The sequence below is a fragment of the Callorhinchus milii genome, unplaced genomic scaffold (assembly GCF_018977255.1).
Source record: "Callorhinchus milii isolate IMCB2004 unplaced genomic scaffold, IMCB_Cmil_1.0 Scaffold3, whole genome shotgun sequence".
Classification (NCBI taxonomy): domain Eukaryota; kingdom Metazoa; phylum Chordata; class Chondrichthyes; order Chimaeriformes; family Callorhinchidae; genus Callorhinchus; species Callorhinchus milii.
This window is the reverse complement of record NW_024704744.1, coordinates 56,670,459-56,696,422: the sequence shown is the minus strand read 5'-3', so window position 1 is coordinate 56,696,422 and position 25,964 is coordinate 56,670,459. Positions and strand designations below refer to the sequence as shown.

The 25,964-nt window shown below is 41.4% G+C and overlaps 1 protein-coding gene across 1 annotated transcript in view; it reads right to left on the bottom strand.

Moving 5' to 3' along the window:
- Positions 1 to 25,530, bottom strand: part of heatr1 (HEAT repeat containing 1) — a gene marked incomplete at its 5' end in the record, with an annotated part of 43,650 nt that extends 18,120 nt beyond the window's left edge. The window contains 22 exons of the mRNA XM_042333113.1: positions 325 to 443; positions 1,051 to 1,203; positions 2,180 to 2,283; positions 2,796 to 2,927; positions 4,395 to 4,628; positions 5,740 to 5,907; positions 6,591 to 6,781; positions 6,927 to 7,119; positions 8,357 to 8,505; positions 11,104 to 11,281; positions 11,672 to 11,866; positions 12,308 to 12,429; positions 13,202 to 13,413; positions 15,683 to 15,771; positions 18,704 to 18,799; positions 19,445 to 19,552; positions 20,551 to 20,668; positions 21,175 to 21,285; positions 21,596 to 21,710; positions 22,398 to 22,519; positions 24,091 to 24,302; positions 25,438 to 25,530. Coding sequence (XP_042189047.1) covers positions 325 to 443; positions 1,051 to 1,203; positions 2,180 to 2,283; positions 2,796 to 2,927; positions 4,395 to 4,628; positions 5,740 to 5,907; positions 6,591 to 6,781; positions 6,927 to 7,119; positions 8,357 to 8,505; positions 11,104 to 11,281; positions 11,672 to 11,866; positions 12,308 to 12,429; positions 13,202 to 13,413; positions 15,683 to 15,771; positions 18,704 to 18,799; positions 19,445 to 19,552; positions 20,551 to 20,668; positions 21,175 to 21,285; positions 21,596 to 21,710; positions 22,398 to 22,519; positions 24,091 to 24,302; positions 25,438 to 25,530 — 3,214 coding nt within the window. The remainder of the gene's footprint in view (positions 1 to 324; positions 444 to 1,050; positions 1,204 to 2,179; positions 2,284 to 2,795; positions 2,928 to 4,394; positions 4,629 to 5,739; positions 5,908 to 6,590; positions 6,782 to 6,926; positions 7,120 to 8,356; positions 8,506 to 11,103; positions 11,282 to 11,671; positions 11,867 to 12,307; positions 12,430 to 13,201; positions 13,414 to 15,682; positions 15,772 to 18,703; positions 18,800 to 19,444; positions 19,553 to 20,550; positions 20,669 to 21,174; positions 21,286 to 21,595; positions 21,711 to 22,397; positions 22,520 to 24,090; positions 24,303 to 25,437) is intronic.
- Positions 25,531 to 25,964: the final 434 nt, after the last annotated feature.

Genomic DNA, 25,964 nt, shown 5'->3' with positions numbered 1-25,964 from the left:
TGTTTTTCTTGTTGTTTGCAGGTTAAATGCAATCCAAAATGAGTAATTCTGTTTGTTCCTCCTTCCGTTCTTAATTATTTCACCAACTGCTTTAAATGGACTAAAGGATGGGCTTGGTGATATAAATTTACTGATTTGAATACCAAGGGAAAATAGATTTTAACAAGATTTTCAATATAAAGATATTTACATATCTACTTAGTGCATTCAAATTGACTTAGCTTTGCATTATGAAATGTGCTAAATCAAATGCAAGGATTATTATTATTGATAATAAATAATAATCGTATTTGGTGCAAGTATGAGCCCATTTCAACTTCCTACCTTTACTGATCTTGGTGCCGTCTGGTGACAGTTTCTGGCAGAGGTTGAGCAAGCAGTTGAGGAGTAGCTGCTTTGTGTACTCCAAACTGGCTTCTTCAGACAATGAGGGATCCAGGCACCTGAGTGATAGCAATAAATGTTCAGAGATTTTGGGACACAATGGAGAAGTCAAAGGTGTCAAGAACACAATACAGATGCTTTTATCATCATAAATCTCTTAATTACAATCTGATGTTGGGTTAGCACATGCACCTGATGGTGAAACCATTAGTCTCCACCTCAATCCAATGAGATTGAAGATAATAATAATAATAATCCTTGCATTTTGATATAGCGCTTGTCACATCGGGAGGACGTCCCAAAGTGCTTCACAGAACACACTGTAAAGTGAATTGACTGTATATTTGTGGGCGAACGCGGCAGCCAATTGCGCACAGCAATGTCCCACAAACAGCTGTAGATTGAAAATGACCAATTTTTTTATTGTTTTTGGTTTTGGAGGGATTATTATTAGGCGTGTGAAGTAAGAAAACTTGCCCAAGGTTTTGCCCTGCCTGGAATTGAACTCAGGTCTCTCGCTTGCAAAGCGAGTGCTCTAACCACTGAGCTACAAGATCCCCTCCTCCCCCAAACCCAATCCCATCTGAGATCCGTGGCTCACTCAGACAGAATATGTCAAACCTGTGGCCTTCAATTATCAATGGTTCATCGGTGTAGTCCAATTACCTGGAGAGGAGGCTGAAGAGTGCAGGGATGAGAATCTGAGGTCGTTTAAGCTTTTTCTTATGCTGCATTAATTCCAAAATGAGTGTAACTCGCTGCCAGTATACGTTGTCTATTGGAGGAACAGGCTCTGCACCCTGCAATTCCTGTGATTTCCTGTAAAAGAAACAGCCCGCAAAATTGAACAGCACATTCGGTAGAGTTTCTTTTACAGCAAAGCCAAGTCCAGAATTGACAGGCCCATCAAACAACAACTTGAATTTATATAGCACTCCTCACGCAGGATAGCATCTCAGAGTGCGGCACAGTGACGGGGTTGGATGCTGAGAAAGTGGGGTGGGGGTTGGGGGGAGAGAGAGTTGACCATAGGCGTAGTTGAAGAGGTAGATTTTAAGGTGAGAAATTAAAGATAGACAGCGGGGACAATAATAATAAAAATACAAGCCAGAGGTAAGGGGCACAATGGGAATTTGATCATACCTCCATTGACATCACATGGCTGAGAATAGGAAGTCAGTGTGAGAGACAATGGAGCAACAATTCACTGAGCCAGCATCGGACATTTCCAGCCAAAGCTTTTAATACAATCCATTCATCCCCGTAGTCCAATTATTTTTACACACACATCATAGTAGTGGTGACAAGTAAATCAGTGACAGAAATGACTTTCCATTCAGCACCTAAACTAATTATATTCCGTGTTTGTGAATGGCACACACTGCCCTGATAATAAAATGTTTGCACCACGAAACCAGAACAGGAATTCGAATTACATGTTAAGACTTCTGGGGCAATTCTAGCCAGCAGAATACAAACCTGTCTATTTTTAGTGTTTCAATGTTTGATGTTTCAATGCTCAATGCAATTGTAACATTACAATGCTATCAATCTCCACCTCTCTCTCTCTCTCTCTCTCACACACACCAATACCAGTGTTAGTGAAGTAGTAAGTCTGTATATATTTCCCTAGAAATAGTACAAGATTGTAAGAACAGAGTGGAAATACTCTTGAGAGTACAACAATAAACACTTAGTTATATAGTGCCCTACACGTGAGGTAGCGTCTTGGGAAACCTGAAAAGCAAAGGTCATGAAGCACAGAAACAGAAGAAAATCTTTCCCAACGACATACCTCTGTAGCATTTTCTGCCTCCTCTTCTGCTGAACAGTTGCCTGGCTCTGAGGTTTTTGCAAAGATCCAAACTCCTGGGCAATTTGCTCTGCGTCAACTGTGATCTGCAACAAGTGGGCAAACAGCATTCAGAGCTACATACAATTGAAAATAATAACGTTGTATCAAATCAATCACAACAAATCTAAAATGTAATTTATTTGAGGACGCTGACTGTTGATTAAAGACCTTCAATAAGGCAGGAGCTTAGATTTCAGCCACTGATGGTGGTGTGGGGGGATGGGTGATGAATGTAGAGTAGGACCAAGCTGGAGGAGTGGAGGATGCTGGCAGGAGAATGGCAATGGAAATTGCTGACAAGAGCATGAAGTGATTTGAAAGTCATGGTGAGGATCTTGAAGTCAATCTGCTGGGGACGAGGAGCCAGGCAAGGAAGAGGACAAGGAGTGTGAAGCCTGGCGTGGGAGAGTACCACAGCAAGTTCCACACTTAAGAGGGGATATTACATGTAGATGAAAGCCTTATTTTTTTTAAACTGAAAAAAGGTTTAAAATCCAGTCAGCACTCTGAACCTACGTTTCATCTGTTTTCATCAGGAAAAGCTATCTTTACTCACCCCTTTAAAAACATTGCCTATCAACTGTGCACATGCTGGGTTTTTACACTGCACAAGTAAGTCAAAAAGTACCCCCAGCAGTTTCTGCTGGATCTTCCCATCAGGCAGGGCTGCAAAGAATTCCTTAGTGATCTGTAAACCATAAAAAAACACATTTTGTTTTAAAACAAAATATCAAAATACATTAAATGACTAGGGTCACAAGTGCACAGAATGATTATCCCACACACAACACACAGCACCCCCTCACTGTAATTACACACACACAACACACAGCACCCCCACTGTAATCACACACACACAGCACCCCCTCACTGTAATCACACACACACAGCACCCCCTCACTGTAATCACACACACACAGCACCCCCTCACTGTAATTACACACACACACACACAGCACACCCTCACTGTAATCACACACACACACAGCACCCCCACTGTAATCACACACACACACAGCACCCCCCCACTGTAATCACACACACACACAGCACCCCCCCCACTGTAATCACACACACACACAGCACCCCCCACTGTAATCACACACACACACAGCACCCCCCACTGTAATCACACACACACACAGCACCCCCCCCACTGTAATCACACACACACACAGCACCCCCCCACTGTAATCACACACACACACAGCACCCTCCCACTGTAATCACACACACACACAGCACCCCCCCACTGTAATTACACACACACACACACACAGCACCCCCCCACTGTAATCACACACACACACAGCACCCCTTCCACTGTAATCACACACACACACACAGCACCCCCCCACTGTAATCACACACACACACACAGCACCCCCCACTGTAATCACACACACACACAGCACCCCCTCACTGTAATCACACACACACACAGCACCCCCCCACTGTAATCACACACACACACAGCACCCCCCCACTGTAATCACACACACACACACAGCACCCCCCCACTGTAATCACACACACACAGCACCCCCTCACTGTAATCACACACACACACAGCACCCTCCCACTGTAATCACACACACACACAGCACCCCCCACTGTAATCACACACACACAGCAGTCCCCACTGTAATCACACACACACACAGCACCCCCTCACTGTAATCACACACACACACACACACACAGCACCCCCCCACTGTAATCACACACACACACACAGCACCCCCCCACTGTAACCACACACACACAGCACCCCCCCACTGTAATCACACACACACACACACAGCACACCCACTGTAATCACACACACACAGCACCCCCCCACTGTAATCACACACACACAGCACCCCCCCACTGTAATCACACACACACAGCACCCCCTCACTGTAATCACACACAAGGCCCCTAAATCACACAAACAGCACACCTGCCCTTCATTGTAATCATAGACAACATCACTCTGCACTGAATACTGACACAAAGCATAGTGTCTGCTTTCATAGCAGCACAGAAACAAAATTCTAACTTTGCTTTGGAGGAAAAGAAAATTTACTCGTAATGCAGATGGACCAATAACTCCTGGAGTTATTTATTTACGTATGTTTCTCTTGAACAATTCAGATACAGCAAACAGTACCTGTCCCAGTGCGATGACCTGCAATGTTGGCAGTCCTCTATACAGCTCCTTGGAATTATTCATGGCACTAAGGAAAAAATTCATACTACGTATGTGCGTTGCTAGGAAGGGTGCAGAATATTTGTTGTACTTTCTCAGGATCATGTGTAGCAGGAGAGCTTCATCCTTTCTGAAGGTTCCAGACTCTTTCTCTAAAAATCTCTCCAGCAGCGGCCGCAACTTGGACATCATCAGCTAAGCCACAGAAATTAATACAATTATATTCACAAAAGGCCATAAAACATTGCATTGGTCAATATGTTGTGATGTTTTGTGGATTAATTGCACTTGAAGCTTCCATGGGGGAAATGCTGATTCACCCAGGGTGATCATTGGTTGTCCTAGGAGCTGAACCAGTGCCATTTTACTGAACAATTTAAACAATAACATTTCAGTCATCATTTTTGTTTAAAATGGACCGACTGATATGGAGGGCCAATTATTGCCACTGTGCACATACCACAAAGTATATCCAATTGAAAATTTAATCATATGTATGAGTGGGTGATTGGGAGGGTAGGAGAAAAGAAAAATCACATTTCATCCTGTTCTAACCCGACATCTGTGTGTGTATGTGTGTGTGCATGGGTGTGTTTGTTAGTGCATACATGCGCGCACAAATGTCTATTTGGCCGCACTGCTAATGGATCAGGGCCAGTAAACCAAGTTGATATTTTTTCCTTCCCACTTGATATGCAGCGTAGCCGGCTGAGATCAGCAAATTTACTCTTTACTCTATTTATAATCATGATTTAGCCTGATGACAGGAAACTGGCTAGATCATGATTATAGTTGTACTAATGATCCAAATCACTAGTTTAATTGCTGTAAGTGAAGAGCAATGGGAGATCAATTAACATAATTGGGTGCTCACTCATTGACCTGCAATAAAGGCTCAGAAGAGATTTTTACAACCCATATGTATACCGAGTTAAAATATTGAAGGATTTGCTTGGGGACTATTTTCGTACTCTTAAGATTTCTTTTTATACTAAACATCTTATTATGATATTGCTAATCTCCTCTCATCATCAGTTTGCTTCAAATAGCAATTTGACGAGTCAAACATGAGCAAGATACGCTCTACATTGCATAAATCTTTGTAACTTTTTGATTTCCACTGTACTTCTCATTCATCCACAAATCAGTCACAGCCCGTAGTCCAGGCTGACACTCCAGTACATTATTGGGATAGCATGGCATTGTCAAAAGCGTGCCAGAAACATGGAGGCTACTGACCTATGAGATGCAATAAAGACCATAATTATGTTTACAAAGCCTCAGGTAAAAATGCTGAATATCTTACCTCTCCGTTCACCTCCTCTAATGTGTTCAACAAGCAGCGAGCTATGTAGGAAGGCCACTCAGGATCCACAATGCATTGCATAAAGTTCTCCAGAGCTTCAGTCAGCCTTTTGTTCTGTGCATTTGGTTTACTCTGTGTTAAAAGCTGCTCAAACAAGCTGCTAAATACCTGCAATATAAAAAAGGTTATGAAACATTTATTTAAATGTAGTTAAATAACTGGCACCATATTTCTCCCTAACTTTCATGCATACTTACTATCAATATCTTATTGAGGTTAAAAACAGCAATGCACATGTCAATAAGCATCTGGAAGACAGGTTAGTGTTCCTCCATTAGAACCTATTTTCCTGATCAAACAGCCAACCCCAAGTGTTATTATATCTTTGCCTTATAGATACTGATCGATGGCATTTTCTGATCTTATTTCACAGCTCTTGTTTGATCAGCTTTCAGAATACTTGCCGGTGAAGGATTGGGGCACATTATCCTAATCCAGAGCAAAAATTTCAATACATGTCTGAATCCTGTGCATTTGGTTACGTCGAAGCGGTGACATAAATGCACCTTACATTGAGCTTAGGAAGCAGATGGGGCAAGGGTAATTGTGTGTGTGTGTGGGGGGGGTAAACTTCTCAGATCACTACAATCTGGGTTGTAATAATGGTCTAAAGGGGCAGGGCTTGGAGGTCCAGATATGGTCAGTGCAGCACATCCAAAACTAACGGTGACATTTTAAAAACTTTGCACCACACCTAAAATGTTCAACACTTAAAAGAGGATAGAGGAGTTACAACTGCACAAAATTATTACAATTTAAAATGACAGAATAATCTTTATCCACTTTCTTACCTGGGGTAAGTGTCTGTGATCTGAAATGATCTCCTCTCCCAAATTCACAAGTTTATCAATAACTTGGTAAAAAACAGTCCCTCGCAAGAGCATTAATGTTTGCAGACATCCAATGGCACCCCGGCGCACCTCTCTCACTGGACTGCCCAAACAGATCACCAGTGATATTAGCACTGAAACGAAATCACCATCTATGAACAAAGCAATCCCAGGTAAAATACTCCAAATAATACTCCCACCACAACTAAGCCAATTTACCACCCCTCCCACTACCACTAAGCCAATTTATTGCAACTCCCACCACAACTAAGTTAAGTTCACCAATTTAGTCCATACCTGGGGATGAGAGAGATGCCAGCATACCTCTCTGCCCTGCAGACTGATCTGTCAACAGCACACGACCCATGTAAAGAGCCCGTGTCTGAAGCACAGCATTTATTGTGCAGTTTATCTGGTTGCCAAGGTTAAAGTTATAGGTCCACAAAAGGTTCAAGAACATGAAGAGGCTGTTGGTATTCGGCAGGTGAGTCTGAAATAACATTTGTAGGTTAGCAGAAAAGGGAAGAAACATAGTCCTCTATTTAGACAACAACTTTTATTTTTCTCTGCCAACCGATTGCACATGTATTAACCACAAGGAAAATCCAAGCTGTATAAAAAGCATTAATTACATTTCAGGGCTTATTCATGCAGAGGAATCAATTTAATGTCTAGCTACTGGATGGACGAAAATAGTTTGACAACTGGCCTTGGATAAACAGCGGTCAGAACTGGAGGATCAGAATAGGATAAGTAGAAAAAAATTGAGCTTCATCCAGATCTCAAACTTGCTTATGTCTCACTTGCATAGCAGTGAAATGACAGATAAACTAGATATTGTGATAAAAACATCTGTGCGGAAACAGGTTTTAACATTTTGCTAAATGACTACATCAGGTGGTCAATAACTAACATATATTTAACAAAACTTTGTCCTTAACGTCTTAGAAGGGATCTTGTGAAAGTGGTATGCTTCGTGACCCAAGTGAAGTGACTCCAATCAATAATAGCTTTAGTTGTTCTCTATTGCAGCCACGAGAATTTGATATTGAGATAGTGGAGAATGCAGCATTTATTCACATGGATAAATCCAATGAATAATGGAATGGGGAACTGGCAAGAGCAGACAAGACAGCCTCTTTCTGTGGTGCAATATTTCGAGCATTCTGAGTTGCTGAGCACTGGAGTTAACTCATGCATTTGTTTGGGACACACACTGAATTTCATCCTACTTGTACCAATCTGCTTTCTTAAACGAAGTAGAAAGTTGGTAAACTGAACTGACAAGATTTAACATATCTACACTGCATAAAGTGGAACTGTCAATACATTTTGTTTATTTATCCTGTACCTGCTACACCCAGAAATTTATAGGACTGGAATACGCCATTGTCGTCCACTTAGCTGATACTAAAGCAAAATAAAAATCCAATACCATCTGAAACTCAATCGATTTCTCCTCCAAATAGTTAACTAATTCCCTCTTGTATATGCTGACACAATTGATATGTCTAATTAAACTTGAACTATCTGAATTTTAAAATCAGATTGAGAAGAAAACAAACTTAAGGGGTTGAACAGCTCCAAGGGTAGCTGATACAAAGCCTTTGTTCAGTGGGTGTTGCAAAATCTTGTACCGGTATCATTTATAGATGTGTTCTCTTCTCCAAACACCTTCAAAATCTTGCAATTAAATTATTAACACAGGTGAGACTAACTAAACACACCTGGAACAGCAGCTGCATGAGTATTCTGAAACTCCCCACAAGGCTTCCTTCACTGGAGCCGCAAATAATAATGTCAAACAGTCCGATCAGAAGGCGAAGGTAATCACAGTTTTGCTTGTCCAAACTTTCAGGGTTCCACCAAGTCTGGCCTGAAACAGGTGCAGTAAAAAAAGTGAACATTAGGCCTCACAAGATGAGCAATTCTCATAATCACTGGTCAATGAACTCAAACACACAGGCGGTTTATGGTGATAATCTGCTTGCCCCAAAGTATATTAAAATTGCTGCTGTGGCTTTATAAATGGTATTAGCAAATGAAGAGATTAGGAGGCTTTTTTGTTGTTTAGATGATTGTTAGGATGTGGAATTCCCTACCGGATGTGGTGGTTAGGCAGGATTCATATAAGATTTTAAGAAGGAACTAGATATCTAAAAAGGAATAATTTGCAGTGATATAGGTTACAAAGGTAGTAAATGGGGCTGAATGGATAGCTCTTTTAAGGAGGCAGTGCTGGCACGATGGTCTGAATGGCATTCTTTTGTGCTGTAAAACTCTGTGGTTCTATGTGTGGAACCCATAAAGTTACTTAATGCGCAACTATCACAATTGTCTCTTTAAGGCAATAAAAAGCAATTTAACTCCTACAAGGCTGTAGCTAACATATAAAAATAATGTACACGATCTGTATGAGTCTTGAACCCAAGAATTGAGAAAACTATCCTCCTTATGGGGTGGGTGGGGGGAAGGGAGGTAAGCACGATCTCCTGTAGCTGAACTGGCTCCAAGGTGACATGTTTGGCAATAGAATATCAGAATTGAGCCAACCGTCTGTGGTGGTCTCAATAGTCGAGATCCTGAGCCAGGTGGGTCCGGGGTACTCCAGGGCACTGCTGACAACAGCTCAGAAAGCCTGGCTCATCAGCAGGACATGGAAAGGCAGAGCCCTAATGGGTAGGGTGGTCCTAGCTGGACAAGCAGTGAGAAGGCTTGTCGGGCAGTACCCTAATGCACACCCTGGAATCCCGAAGCTTTGGGTTTTGCCAACCTGAATTAAGTAAGCAGGATGCATCCCTTCAGGAAGAGAATATGTATTCCAATAAACTGCTTGGGAATTTCCAAGTATTGATTGGATACATGGAACTCTCAGTTTGGTTTGGATGCTCTTAAGCATGGTGATGGGTTTCTGCATGTGTCAAGATACCCGGCTGACCAAAAAAAACTTTGTCATGAACTTTGAGAAAGTTGAGCCATGCTCTCTCGCTCTCTCTGGCTTTTATTATCTGTTTGAGAAGAAAAGTAACTTCCGGGATGAATGGAGCTTGTGACAATCAGTCCCAAATCTCCATCCAACAATCTTTTATGCTTTATTGATATTTTATTATCAGTAAAACTTGCAAACCTGCTCTTCAAACACAGCCTGAGGATTCCCCTTGCATCTTTCCAGGAGCATGTCATAACTCCTGAGATTCATTGTCCCAACAGATTTGTGTCACTAAGACATTGTGTTTACAGAATCCTCCTAATCTTCTATGCTAATAACATGACAATGTTTATCTGTCTGCGCTTCAAAAAGGATCTCAATAATCGATTGATGCGGAGACATGATATATACCTCATCGGAAAGATTTTGTATCTAGGAATGACATGAGCATATTTGTTTTCGGGTATCTCCTATCATTCATGAGTATGACCTAAAATGTATTTCAGTTTTGCGTTTTTTGCTGCAGTTACACCTGGTGGCTACCGAGTCAAAGTGCATCGTGCGTCACAGAGCACATACACACGCACTGCAGTTACCTTGGTGGCCATACTGGCTGACCGTGGGCTGTGGCATCCTGCATCACAAAGCACGCACGTAACCAAGCAGCGGTGGGAACAAAATAAAGAACACAGACGGAGCTAAGTCATGACAACAACAAAATTAGATTTTTAAAGCACCTTTCACGTCGGGAGCACGTCCCAGTGATTATAAATTATACATTTATATTCAGCATTATAAAGATGCCTAAGTGAAAATCAAACCTTTCAAGGATAAGTAAGTGTGTCTCTCCTGTGTGTCAATCTACATTCCATATTGGATTCTCTGGTTGCAAGCGTAGCTGCAATAGGTACAGCTAGTATTTAATAAGTGTAAGCGGCGAATATACACCCAATTCATCTTCTGGCATTGATAGATCGATTCTTGAAAAATAAGGTATTTAAGGGACATACAGAATTGTCAGGGAATTGAGATTTAAAAAAAAGCCATATTCTAATAAAATATCAGAGCAAGTTCAATGGGCCAAATGACCTCCTGTTTCTATTATATAGCATCACTTGTAGTAGAGTAAATAGGCAAGAGACTTTTTCCCGAAAACAAATAAGACACATTCACTCTCCTCACATTCAAAAGTATCTCAAATATCACCCACCCATTGCCCTGAAAAACAGATACAACGGATTAAGTTAACAAGTTATAAACTTAGACTAGTAATTGCAAGCAGGTATACTTATAAATTATACATGTAAAAGTGAACAGGGTCAATATTATAAACAAACCAGTATAATGGGGCTGCACTGGATAATGCCAACATCATTAAATCATCTCCTCAAATGATTTCTCTGCACTAAATTTCTACCACATCTGTGGTATTTTCTATACAAATCCCTTCTACTTAAAGATATAATAGAAGTACCACTTTTTTCAATGTGGGTTACAATATTCATATAAAAGCCATCAGCCAATTTATTGTACTAAAGAGCTTACCTTTTGGGAGAGATATGGGCGGTTCAAAGGCAACGATGAAGTTCTTCAGCAGCAATGTGAGAATCAGTCCAGGTTCTGTATTGCCAGCTTGTGGAGTCTTGACAAGCTCAGTTAGCAGCTGTGCCAGCGATGTGTTCCCTCCATCAGAATCAAGGCACCTATTTTCAGAAACCTCCTCCTGCCCAAAACCAAATGGTGCAGTTAAATCCCTGCCGAAACCTTCAGCACCCAAAATATTGAGAACAACTAGGAGGTGCTTCGAGATGGAGATTAGAGATTTGAGATCAACTTTGTAAAGGACGTGGGGTGGGGGATGAAATGGGCTAAAACTACAATCTCCCCAATTCAGATGTTCTGTTTAGCCACACAAACACTCAGCAGTGGAATCAGTGAGCACTGAATTCTCAAGCTGAGAGAAAATGAAAAGAACTTCTAACAACTTTGTAAGAAATTAAAACAGTTAGGTACAGTTAGAATTTAGTTCTGAAATGCTGTTAGTATTAAAAAGATTAAATTGAGAATGGAAAAATGCACTCTCTGAGAGACACACACAGAGAAAGAGTCTTACCAGATGTTCACTTTTTGTGATGAGTTTCCTCAGTTTTTTCTCCAAGAAGCCAAACACTCGCAAAGCAATCTGAAAACTACCTGATTCAGGCTGCTTCTCCAAGGCCTGAACGAGAGCGAAGCTCAGTACACTGAAGATCAGATTCTGTCTGGGATTTGAGGACTCTTTCTCAGCAAATTGTACAAGAATCTCCACCTACAAACCAAGCAAACAAAATGCCTCATTCTCAGACCATTTCATAACACTTCCCGCCCACCAAACATGAAACTGAATCACAACTCCACTATCTCACTACAGATTGTAACCTGTAACCTCAGGTTTGATTACCTAAAGTTGTAAAGAAACGTAATGTTAAGCAGAAATACAAACTCCGGTTGATTGGGTAGTATTGGATTAAGACACATTAGGACATCATACACAACCAGAAAACGGTGCTGTTGCACCTTCAACCTACAGCACTGCAGGCACCCATTCAGTATTGCTTCAGATCACTATCAGCAATAATGGCTAGATTTCACAGCAGAAACTTACAATATTTTACTAGTTTTATAAGAATTCACATTTGTCACAGGATATCAGTATCTTTTTAAAAAAACATCACATCAGCCACAGTATTAAATGAGACTCCGCACTTACTGTCCAAGTCTTAGTAGAGGGCTCCATCTGGCACATGTTAGTCACCAGAATCTGGATCAGTTTCTCATTAGCCTCACCTACAAGCCGTGATGATTTAGAGCATTCAATGGCATCTTTCAGTGCTGGAAAGAAAAGGAAATTTCTGAAATTATCTAAAAGCAGACATCTCTAATAACACAACAATTGGGAACTATTTCCTTTGGTTCAACGGTGTCCTCTGAGAACGATAAGATATGTACAATACAAATTTACAACAACAACTTGCACTTATATTGTGCCCTCCATGCAGGATAGCGTCTCAGAGCGCTTAACAGTGGTGGAGCATGACTCTGAGTTAAGTGGAGTTAAGGTAGCCATAGGCACGGTCGAAGAGGAAGGTCTTCAGGCAGGACTTGAAAAAGGGGAGAGAGGAGTCAAGATGGAAGGATTGAGGGAGTTGTTCCAGAGTTTTGGGGTGTAGTGGCTGAAAGCGACCTCCGATGGTGGGGCAGAGTGTGCGAGGGATGAGCAGGAGGCCGGTTCCAGTTGAACTGAGGCACCGGGTGGTGGATTGGGGAGTTAGGAGGTCGGAGAGATAGGGAGGCGCCAGAGAGTGAAGGGATTTGAACATGAATGTGAGGATCTTGAAGTCGATCCGTTCGGTGATGGGGAGCCAGTGGAGCCTGGGCAGAACTGGTGAGCTGTGGGAATGGAATTTGGTCCGGGTAAGTATGCGGATGGCAAATTTACATTTACATTGTGCTTTTCACTTTGGGAGGATGTCTCTTGGGTGTTTAACAGAACTGGCTTGGCACCAGTATTGTACCTGATATACAGCAACTGAAAATAATTCTTATCATGAACGACACAAAGTACACATCATTGTCACTGTTTGCCAATACATATATCCCTTACCTTCTGGCCAGCCATGCAGCAGTGGGGTCAGAGAGCAGAGACCTGAATTAGCAATGAAGACAGTTATCTTTTGCTCAGCCGACTGTCTGTCAGGATTGGTCAGAATCACGTAGGGCAAAAGTTCCGTCAACACCTGACCGGTCAGGACTTCATTCCCATCAAGCAAACCTCCAGTGCTTAAAATCATAATCGCTTCTTCAAGGACAGAGCACCTAGGAACAATTGCAGAGCAGAAAAGTTAAGAAGTTGTGAAGAGGGAAGGACTATTTAAACATTTCTGCAGATGTTATGCAGCTGTATACAGAAAATGATTGCCATTGAGGCAGCACCACTTTTGTCCAGTGGGTGGTGGTATTGTAATACCTACAATTTTTTGTCATATATTTTTGGTTAGCCAGGTGTCTGACATAGCAGAAACCCATCAACTTGCTTAAGAATATCCAAACCAGATCAGAGTTCCACACCACCTACACACGCACTCCCTTGCAGATGTGTGAATACTCCTCCATTCTCCAAACTTAGCATTCTCTGTGCAGTTTTGCAGTTCTGATTACTTTATAAAATCACATTTGATAAATGCCAGCCCAAGCTGTTTATTCTGTAAAATCAGCACACACCATTAAGCGAATAAAAATCAAAAACAAATTAGATAAAAAGCCAAATAACAAATATGACAATGAAAAGTGACATTCGCATAACTTTGATACAAGGATTTAGCAGCACTGAGCACGTTGGCATAAGTCTCAAACTCACTGAAGCCTATTCTGAGAGATCACAAATATGGTTCTACTGATGGCCCAGTTTGTAAAGCCACTGCCCAATTTGAATTTGGAAAGTCTCACATCCGATCTCTGATCTTTACTGATTAGCTGATAACAGCCGGGATAGAAGCAGGTTTGCTATAATGGTCAGGCAGGGGAATCAAATTGTTTGAGAAGAACTCCCAATGCTTCTCAAACAATTTTGGATGAAATAACCTTGTATATGGCTGTCAGGCTGCAACAGGATTAGGACAGGCTTGGCTGTGAGATCCCCCGCTCCACCCACGATTGTCTAACTAGGTGTAGACCAGAGCTTGAACAAGGGACATTCTGGGCACGGGTTAACATGAGTCAGTGACTTCAGAAGAAGCCAATGTGAAGAAATAATGGCATGGGAAATGGTCATCTTAAATCAGGATTTCATGAGATTAGAAAATATTTCCTCATACATAGGGTTGTGAAAATGTATAATTCATTGTCCCAGGTGGCTATAAATACAAATTATTTGGGGATGTTTAACAGGCAAACTGATAAGACACTTGGGAAGTAAGAGTTCAAAAGGGACATGGGGAAAAGCATGGACATAAATTAAATTAAATGAACTGGCATGATCCAATAAACTGGCAGAACAAACTTGACAGGCTGACTGTTCCCATCTTTGAGTCACATTAAGTTCTGTAGTTTATACAGAGCAAATCATTCTCCAGTAACTCATTGTGTGTGGTACTAGAGCTGGAGCCAGCCATCTGCCACTGTCTGCTGCCAGGAAAACTCTGGAGGCTGGAAAACTCTGACACAGCACAAGACATCAATGCGATAGTGCAGGTACAAGGGCACAAGGATTCCAATAAAACCTGTAAGATTAAATCATAGTTTTCACCCATTCCTCCTGAAGGATGTACTCGTGCTTCAGTCCAGTTCTACATTCTGGCTGCATAGAAATTTACAGCATAGAAATTTACGAAGCATAGAAATTTACAGCAGAGAAGGCCATTCGGCTCATCAGGTCTGTGCTGGCTCTTTTTAAGAGCAATCCTTTCAGTCCCATTTACCTGCAATTCCCCCATATCGCTGTACTTTATTCCTTTTTAGATATTTATCTAGTCCCTTTTGAATATGCCTCACAACAAATCTGCTGTTAAAATGTTACGAGAACAGGATGCCCAGGTGTTGGGAGTTAATTACTTAGTAAGTAGTTAGTTAGTTACCAAGAAAACCTTTTACAAACCCGTTGTATCTGGCTTCTGAATCAGTTAATTTGATGGGATGAAGGTTGCTTCTTTCAATTGAAATGTAAATTTAGTAAATGTGAAATAATTCACTTTGGTCGAAGAATAAAGAAGCCGACTACCCTGGATAGTCAGAACCTAATAGAGGCAGAGAAGCAAAGGGATCGGAGTATTTAGATTCACAGAACTCTTCAGGTTGTAGACCGGTGGACAAAGCCATAAAGAATGCAAATGAGAGTCTTCGACTTTATGTCTCAGGGAATCTATATCTTTTATAATAATAAAGACGAAATGTCTGTCTGTCTAACCACTGAGCTACAGGACTTAACAGTGGTTCCTGTGAGCATGTGAGTGCATGTATATGTAATACTCGTGCATAAATCTACCCACAGATTATACTATACTTTGATCTGGCACCCTTTGAAGTTCTGAGTCAACTCAGTATTTTCTACCAAGTTAATTGTAACTGATGTCCGTTAGATGACACTCACCATTGGTCATTCTCTGTAAGGTCCACTTGGTGGAACAGAGACAAGATATGGGATACAGTATCTTCCTGGCCTAAGGGTCCAGAGAAAGCCTGTGTGAGGGGCAGAATTATAATCAGTTATTATCACAAATGCTGCTTAAACTACAACTGCTTTACAGTAAGACATGACATTGGATTATAGCTGCCATACTATTCAATAGGTCTTGATACTTCAAAGAAAATGCTTAATAAAAAGGATTTATTTGACTATCAGTTTTTTTATTCTCCTCCCAATTTGAAATGAATTAAATGTCCTCTACAGGTACAATCCAGAGTTGAAGGGCAGCAGTCCTTGTGGATTGTTTAAAGAAAATAAAAAATCTCTGCAACACTCAAGATACTTAAATCTTCAAAGTACTGTAATCTCTGCCTTCAGGCCATTTAATCTTCTCGATTGTTATAATAAATGGCAGCACTAAAATGGCACATAAAACTCAACAGTTCCTCCCTATGAGTTCTATATGACACATCAACCTTCTGGTACAGGGTCTCGGGATCATGTTCAGGTCTGAGAGCTCTGGCTGAGTTTCCACTCAATAACTCAGGGAGCTGAGATCAATTGTAGTGCTGAATCACTGTTACACTGAGATCAGTAGGCCACAATTCAAACATGCATCCTTCTTGTCTGCAATGGGAAACGCTTTTACCCGCTGGGCTACCTGGGATGTCGCAGTAAGGATAGTTAAAAGAATTCAGAGGTTATTTAATTTATAATTTGGGGAGCTGCTGATAATCATCCCTCAAAGTGAAGAAGGTATTAAAAAAAGGTCAAGTCAGGTGCAGCTTATGAATGGGAAGCAAACTCCTGACAAGCTGAGAGCATCAGAGCACAACATGATGGTGAATATGTTTGTTGTCAGCTCTGCTGGAGGATAGATCTGAACACAGACCTTTCTAGTTTCCTGAATAATTTAAAATGTCGACTCCTGTGCATCATACTGGTGCACATATACCCTGAATAGGTTTCCTTCACACAAGCTTGATCTACTGCCTTCATTCCTGGTATTAAAGTGAGCTGCAATGCATGCTCTCAGCTTTTTTAAAAAAATCAACAGAGCGCAGTAATTCTCTAGGCACTGAATTTATCTCTCACTGAAGTCAATCCTTTCTGAGGCAGTAAAGCAGCCAATGCGATGAGTTGAGTGTTTCAAAGCAATGGGCCTGCAGAGCGCTGCGAAGCAGCTTTGTGCCAATTCCCTGATCTAGGCTGTGCGGCATGAAGGGCGCTATATAAATGCAAGTTGTTGTTATTGTTATGGTCTTTGTGGGATGTGGGAAGCAGGAGGCGCAGTTAAGTCACTTCACATTTGGGTAAATAAAACCCTCAGGGCAGCAACCTCCTGCATTTTCTTATATTCAATTATTAGCTGCACGTCAGCCCTCTCTTAGCTGAAGAAAGGCACATGGCATAAGGAAATCAAAAGAGAGTCAGAAAAGTGGCAATATAATGGGGTGCGGAATCTACTGATATTAAAATTTTGCCAATATTATAAATTTTCTGACCAATGTACCATTTGGCAAGACCTTAAGACCAAATTAGATTTCCAAATGTACAGTACTACAATACTAAATGATGTAGTGGAGAATCACATTCACGAGGGTGTTGCTTCATATTCTGCTATATTCAAAAACTATAGGAAATCATAGCTGCTGCCAGAATTGAATATTGGAGATAGGCGAATTGTAGAATTTCAAGGCTGTCCCCCAGGAGATGAGAGTGAGTAAAAGAACTATAGAAGGCATGGTTTTAATGGGAGGGGAACAACCTTTTCTTGTTGCAACTTTCTTATGTTCATACAAAATTGAGGACCATTGAATGTAGCCAATGCACTGAGCTGAATTTGCGAATTGCTTGACAGCACATTGAACCTGAGAATTCATGAATATCAAGATGGAGTTTGGTATAATAGACCAGCTTTTCAATCTCATCTGTGCCATCAAAAGCAGGCATAAAATGGGGAGCGTAAGTAAAGGCCCAGTGCAACTCCAGAAGGATCTGGAGAACGATTCTCCTTTCTGCCACTGTCGGACATCAAGTCCTGGATGAGAGCTAATTTTCTTCAGTTGAACGTCAACAAGACTGAGGCTCTCCTGATTGGCTCCCGTCAGCACCTCCACACCTCAGGCGCTGACAGCATCACCGTCCATGGTTATACACTCCACCTTACTAAGCCAGTCCGGAACCTTGGCGTCTTGTTTGACCCTCAACTATACTTTCTACCCCACATCTGCGCCATCACCCGGTCTGCCTTCCCCACCTCTGCAACACCACCTGGCTCCGCCATTTTCTTAAACCGCAGGCCACCAAAACCCTCATACATGCCTTCATTACATTGAGACTCGACTATGCAAACTCACTGCTTGTCAGCCTCCCCAACTCCTCCCTCCATAAGCTGCAGATCAGCCAGAACTCTGCAGCCCGTGTCCTCTCATGCACTAGGCTCCGTGACCCTATCACCACCATCCTTGCACGACTCCACTGGCTTCCCATCACATAGAGGATACAATTCAAGATCCTAGTCCTCACCTTCAAAGCCATCCATGGTCTTGCTCCCCCCTACCTCTGAGTCCTCTTAATCCCCTACCATCCTGCTCACTCCCTACACTCAGTGGGCTCCGGCTTCATGATCCGCCCCCCCCTTGCTCGTCCCATTATTGGCAGGCGTGCCTTCTGTCTCTCTGCCCCAACCCTATGGAACTGCATCCCGCAGTCTCTCCGCCTCGTCCCCTCCCTTGCCTCCTTCGGACTCTCATCTTCAACCGTGCTTTCGATCTCCCTGCTTCCCCCACTGCCCTCCACCCTCCAAACTTTGTCTGTCCAGGGCCTTGGGACATCCTCCTGACACGAAAGGCTCTATACAAATGTAATTTTGTTGCTGTTGTTCGGCCCAGTAATGGTGCATTGTGTAGGATTGTGAGAAAGGAGACGAAGGGACCCTTATTTTTCTACCCAATGAAATCAATTACCACAATCATATCTCACCTTCAGAGCCTGCAGAGCGGCCAGGACCACGAGTGGAGTGTCATCTTTCAACCGTTGCAAGATAGAGTCTTTCAGGAAAAGATCATCAAAGCCCCCCTGCAAACAAATGCAAGACAAGGTTTACAAACTTAAAAATAAAAACCTAAAATTCACCCTTATTTCCCATAAAAATAAAAGGCTGACCAAATTCCTTGTATTTTCCCATTCTCTATCAATGGTTCTTCAACATCTCAAAGAATACAACAACTTTGGCTTGTTATTTCCATCGCTGTTTGAACAGAAAACCAACACTACATTCAGCCCTTAGTTTTCTCTTAGTAAAATCCTGTTAGGTTGCACTACCATAACAGTCTTGCCATGAAATGCAGCCTTTACACTAGATTTCCTGGAAGTTATTTTCCACTATTAAAGATAATAGCTTAAAGGGTATAGACAACCTAAATTCCGGTACAGAATATGGTCAAGGCTCATAATAAGGTGCATATATCTCAGTTTGAAAGGGAATAAATAAATAAACCTTAAGAATTAGCAACTTTACCCAGAGTGTAGAACAGTTTGTCCTGAGAAGTGGATAATGTGGCACTCAATATGCGTTTTCAAAAGGAGACAGGATTTACTATAAAGTGCAGTGACAGTATTTTGTGGGCGATAAGTACCAGGCAGTTACCGTTCTGTCATCATTTTGTGTTGAATTGTGTAACAGAAGCTCACAATATTTTGTACTATAAAATTTTCTATTACCTGTGAAGATTCTATAATTTCCTTCAAATGCTGTACAGCAAAGTTGCGGACTGCAGGCTGCGGGTGATTCAGACTCAGCAACAGCGAAGTGTCAGAATCTGCGAGTAACTAAAACAAAGCAAAACTATTACAGCTGCCATCCTCCAATTTTTTTAAAAAAAATGTTGTTCTATTCATCTAGGAAACAGATGTTATATTCTGGAATAATGATTTTTTTTTCTACCTTTTGCTCCCCTTGTTCCAGGTCAAGTACAGACAGGTACAACCTGTGCTCTGCCCAACATAAGTACATAAGGAATGCTAGACAAAGAAATCAAGGTCCTTCCTGGTGGTCGCATCCACATATTTCCCGAACTACCTATGTACTTACATAATGTTATTTCCTAAAAGAAAACTATCTAATCTGTGTTTGAAAGAATTAACACTTCCTGCTTCAACTGTTTCCCTGTGAGTCTGTTCCACAGGTTCACTATTCACTCACTAAAATAATGTCTGTGTAGATTTGTTCTGAATTTCCCCCCTTCAATCGCAGGCCGTGTCCTCTGGTTTTACTATTCTGGACAAGTTCAAGCAGCCTGTCATGATCTACCTTGTCTCGTCCCTTTAGAATCTTGAAGACAGCAATCACGTCGCCTCTCAATCTTCTTTTCCAAATTGAACATGCCCAATTTACTTAGTCGCTCCTCATTACCTCAGTTCCTCCATTCTCTCAATCATTTTGGTCGCCCTCCTCTGTATCTTCTCAATTTCTCCAATATTCTTTTTGTGCTGCGGTGACAGAACTGTACACAAGTATGGTCTCACCAATGATTTATACAGTGGCAGGATTACCCCACTATTTCGGCTTGCTATTGATCTTTTGCAACATCTGTTGCAATCGTATGAACTTTCCAGCTTGCCTCATGTTTTGAGGAGAGAAAACTAGCAATTAATAACAATCCTTGCATTTGATATTTGATAATAATAATCCTTACATTTGATGTTTGATAATAATGATAATAATAATCCTTGCATTTGATATAGTGCCTTGTCAAATCGTTGATACTTCTCAAAAGCGCTTCGAATAAACCCTTAGTAGAAGTTCCAAGCATCTAATGTCATTTTACCTGATGTTTGGCACTGCTCAAAGACAGAGAAACAAACTGGTTAAAGACATCTTGCTCTCTCGGGCTTATGATAGTTCTCAGGCGTTCCTCCAGGGCTGCATCATATGCTTTAGGATACCTTCAAAGATGCAGAATAAAGTATCTTTACAACAGGGAAAACAGACATAAATGGAAAGCTACGTCTTCTGACACAGAGGAAGAAACAGATTCAATTTAAGTCACATTATTTATGTCTCAAGTTTCACTTTCAACATTTCACAATGTGATTTTCTCAAAAGCTTTTTTTTTTGGTTTGTGAGAATACAAATCCATCTCTTCCATTCCCCTTTCCCCAAGGCAAATAAGCGAGTATGAGGGGAAGCAACCAGTAATCAAGCTTTACCAAAGCAAGACAGCTGGCACAACATGCTTAGGATCACCCTGGAGATGTTGTTCATCTGGTCTACATCCCAGTGGGAAGGAAGATCTGCTGGGCACTGGTGCCGCTGTCCAGCCCACCGTATCTCATTCCAATTGGGAATGCAACAAACATTCATAGTAATGGCAACAATGTTACAATACATTGTGTCCTTCAGAAATATGGTTCAATTCAATAGATGGCACGCAGAGGCAATTGCAACTTACCTGGTTTCAAGAAGCCTGACCAAGGGCTTGATTTTCTGATTGAAAGCAGATGGGGTGTCGGAGCTACTGTCATTTGTGGTCCACAGGGAAATGTAGTCATCAATCAGCACACTGAACCATAGAAAAAAAAGTCAGATGCCAAGCAAGCAAATTCACATAAAGACAAAAGGGAGACATAGTAAATTTCTGAACACAGATGTTCACAAATAATAAATCTACCAACATATTAGCCACTCTAAGTACTTATAGGAAGTACTGTGTGACTAACAGCTGTAGTTACACATCATCAACAAGTTTACTCCCAGATAGGTGCTTCCTTTGTTGTTACAAACATAATCTATTAGTATCACTGTCTCACAGCACAAGACAGCTATCTCAAGAGATACAAAGAAATCATTGAGAAGATTCACAACATACTTACTTGACTAACGTTTCTCCCAGGTTGTTCTCCAGGGTAACACTCTGGAGTATAGCTTCCAACAATTTGACACGTGTTTGACAACTGGAATGTTCTTCCTGTTCTTCAGCCGCTTCAGCTGGGGAGATGAAAGTGCATGTATAAGTCACATACTAGCTTACACTCCAATGCATGCCACGTAGACTGAAAAAAAAACGGTAAGCACACTTACCAGGGTAGGTAGGTGTATAATACAGAGGAACCTCTTAATGCCCTTCTATTCAATGCTGTCTAACTTAGAAGGTTACAAATCCACTGTTTTGTAAAATAGCAGTGTGCAGCACATTGTCAGCAACCAGCCAGCTTTGTACAAAGCCGTAGAATTATATAGACAGAACAGAACAGAAACAGGCCATTCAGAACAAGTAGACATTACTGGTATGTATACTCCAAATAAGCTTCCATGTCTCCTAATCCCATCTTCCATACCATTCTCGTGTGTACACACATACAATGAACAATTTTAACCAGCTTCAGTTTATCCCAGGTGGAGCATGGATGTGGCACAATAAATATATTGCACACAGAAAGTGATGTCAGCTTGGACACGGTGATCTGACATGGTGACCGCTATTTTGTTACTTTGCTGTTATAATGTGTAGTCTGATTTAATGGACCCAAACCACTATCTTGTAACACAATCCGAATTACACGCACAGCACATATTTGGTGACAGGGATGGAGGATGATTGCAAAAATAATTAATAAAAACATTAATTTAATATAAGGCTGATTAGACATAATAAAAACAAATTTACTCCAGTACCTGTGACAGAGTGGAGGAGTTTGGGGAGAAAATAATGAAGCAAGGGAGAAACATTATATTGAGCATCAATGTCCTGGAGAACTGTGGAGAGGTCAGGGACACTGCAGAGATAAGCAAAGGTTCTGCAAAACAAAAGAACAATTAGGTATCAAGTCATAAGACACAAAAAAAACACAGATTGTAGCTACAGTAGCTAGAATTCTAACAATATTCTCCTCAATGGAAACAATACATAAACAACCCAGTGTGATTATCAGTTGCTCCAGACACTATTACGACAACAAAATTGCATTTGTAAAGTGAGAGGATTCAAGCCGGATTAAAAAAAGTCTGACTATCATACATGAATGTAAATAAAATTCAATTGGGAACATGCAAATTTCTGCAAGTCAAAATCTGCAGTTGAGCGCAGCAGGGAATGAAACATTTAGTGACTCTGATAAAGAGCTCATCCAAGTAGAGAAACCATGACTGAAACAGCTTATTGAAAAATAGTTGGCTTCTGTGCATTCGAAACACATTTACATTCGACACACTTCAACTCAAAGGTTGTGGGGAGGTAGTGATGGAACTTGTTTCTATTGTCGAGCAGTTAACATTATTGATGTTCCTCATGGATTTATGCAATTTGTGCTGTTATTATAAAACAGTTATTCGACTCAGCTAACACTTTCAATGTAATAAGTTTCCAAATAAAAGGATGTCACCATAAAACAATATCCCAGTGCCTTAAATGCATCTTTGAATATTAAGAGGTAACAGAAATCAGTATGAATAGATTGAACTGGATAGGTTGAAATGTTTACAAAAGCAGAATTTTACCCACAAAAATATTTCAAACACGCATAAAAGATTTTTCTCGCTTCATTTTTCAATGATATGGATTGCGCTTAGGTATATAACTTTTAACAAACACACAAATTGTTTTATTAAAATTAAAAAACAGGAAAAAATATTTTTCAAATTTCTACCAGGTGATATTTTGCACGGAATGACCCAGCGAACAATCAAGTTCTGATGTTATTTAGCAGTCGATCAACATTGCTGCATTGCTTAATTTTCTTGCTACAATTTGGATTTTTACTGTAAGTTTATTTAGGTCTATCCTGCTTCACCAATGAGATCTATCAGCTGAAAAGAATAGCTTGCTATGTAAACGTAGATACAGGTCAACAAGGTTAACACGCACACTCAGACACAGAAGAGCCACACGTACATTCACTCACAAACAGACACACACACACTCAGAGACACAAAGAGAGACACACACATAAACAGACACAGAGAGACACACACTCACAGACAGAGAGAGATACATTCTCAGAGACACGCACACACACACACACACATAAAGACACACACATATAGAAGAGACACAGACACACTCACATAGACTCACACAGACAATCACAACTGCGGGGCCTTGGAGTGTGGCCCATTTGCTGCTTGCGCTGCACTGCGCATGTGTGTCCGGAGTCGCTCCGCCACAGTGAAGTCAGGTAAACAGCGCGAGTAGCCCACAGGCCAGAAACTACACTTATGGCGCGTTTGTAGCGGGAGAGGTTTGCAGTAGTGGAAAAGGCACGCCCGCATTTTTATATTGGTCCAAGTTATGAATAAAACACTATTTTTCCTTCAAAGCTATCTTTCTCTTTCAGGTGCTGCTGTGCATTTCCTGAGTTGAATTACTTACTTTTTACTGATGTTTTCTCGCTTTTGGTTCTGCAGTAAAATAACGAGGCAGCTCAGTCCTTCCCGTGTCAGAGATGATTTCTTTGCCAGTGTCCTGCTGACTTGTTGAGCCAAGGTGTTTACAAGAGAGGCTTCCATGACAACTTTCACAGCCAGCTGACAGATAATCATGTAGGTTGCCGATCTGTAATCTTCCCATGAAGACTTCAGACCCTAGAAATGTAAAAAGAATGAGCATACGACACAGGAATACACTGCCACAATACAAATATTTAAGTGGTAGAATTCAAGCTGGAACACTGCTTGTCATTTAAAGGTTGGAAACTGAAGAAACTTCCTTCTGAATCCACACTGCACCCTATCCAATGCCATCATCCTTGCAGATGATGAGGCACCCAAACTGAATGCGCTACTCTTTGCCTGATCTTACAAGTACTTTCAACACTTCCCTATTTTCCCATCACCCAGCAGATGGAAATGAAGATCTTTGTCTTCAAATTCAATTCTCTCCACAGTCTCATCCCTCTGCTACCTCCTGCCCCTGGAGCTCCATCCGCTCAGTTAACTGGCCTGCTTCATGACCCACTCATCCAATCTGTTCCACCATCATGGGCGAGCTTTGAACCATTCTGCCCTCACTCTCTGTCCCAAGGAATTGACTATTTAACACATACTTTTCATTGGTATTTTTACAGTCAAAATGCATTACCTCACATTTGGCTGCAATTAATTTCATCTTCCGTATTCCCGCCAGCTCACTTTAATCTGTCAATGTCCGTTTGCAAACTTCTGCACTGTTGGTCACAGCTCAATGCGCTTACAACCTAAATGCCACCTGCAAAAGTGGCTATACTTCCATCGATGCCCAAATCAAGATCACTGATAGATGTAGGGAGAACTGCTTTGGGGCCAGTACTGATCCCTATCCACTCGTCACTGCCTTTCAGTGCAATAATACCTAAATAATGTCTGACAAACTCGCTGAAGTATTTTTAAAACATATGAAGTCGGGTTAGTTGGATTGAACTAGAGAATAGATGTCTAACCATGTGCTGCTGGAAACACAGAAAGAATTGGAAATAGTAAAATCAAACCACCTTGATTTGGCACAAAATAGTCAACTCTGCATCTGAAATTGTGTACATCACAAACAATGTTCCAATCAATGGCACTACTTGAAAGAGAATTTTACATCAAGAAGCTGTGAATCAAGCTCTGTCTCTGACACACTGTCTCCAGCACACAGCTGTTCAATAAACTGAGTTCTATAGATTTAATATAAATTGCTAATCAGTACGTTTTACAAGATTCTCATTTAATTGCAGAAAAGATATAGACTATTCGTTACCTTCTGTACATAGGGAAGCAATTTGGCAATTATGGTGTCAGTTATTGTTTCCACAGCATCTAAAGCTAGTACAATTGTAGATGCGAAGGCAAAGAGGTGGGAGGGCGACCAAAGGCACAGTCGAAGAGAAGGGTCTTGAAAACAGCCTTGAAGGAGGCAAGGGAGGAAGCGAGGCGAAGGGACCGTGGGATGGAGTTCCAGAGTGTGGGAGCAGAGAGGCTGAAAGCCCGACCACCGATGGTAGGGCGGGTCGGGCGGAAGACATGGAGCAGACCGGAGTCCGCTGAACGGAGGGAGCGGGCAGGTTGGTAGGGAGTCAGCAGGTCACAGAGGTAGGGGGCAAGGCCATGGATGGCCTTAAAAGGTGAGGATGAGGATCTTGAACTCGATCCTCTGGGGGATGGGGAGCCAGTGGAGTCAGGCGAGGGTGGGAGTGATGCTAATCACTCATTAAAGTTGAAATTTATCTTAAACTTGTAGTCCACTTGCTATTATTTCAAAGAGATCTCAATAGCAGCATTCCTTTT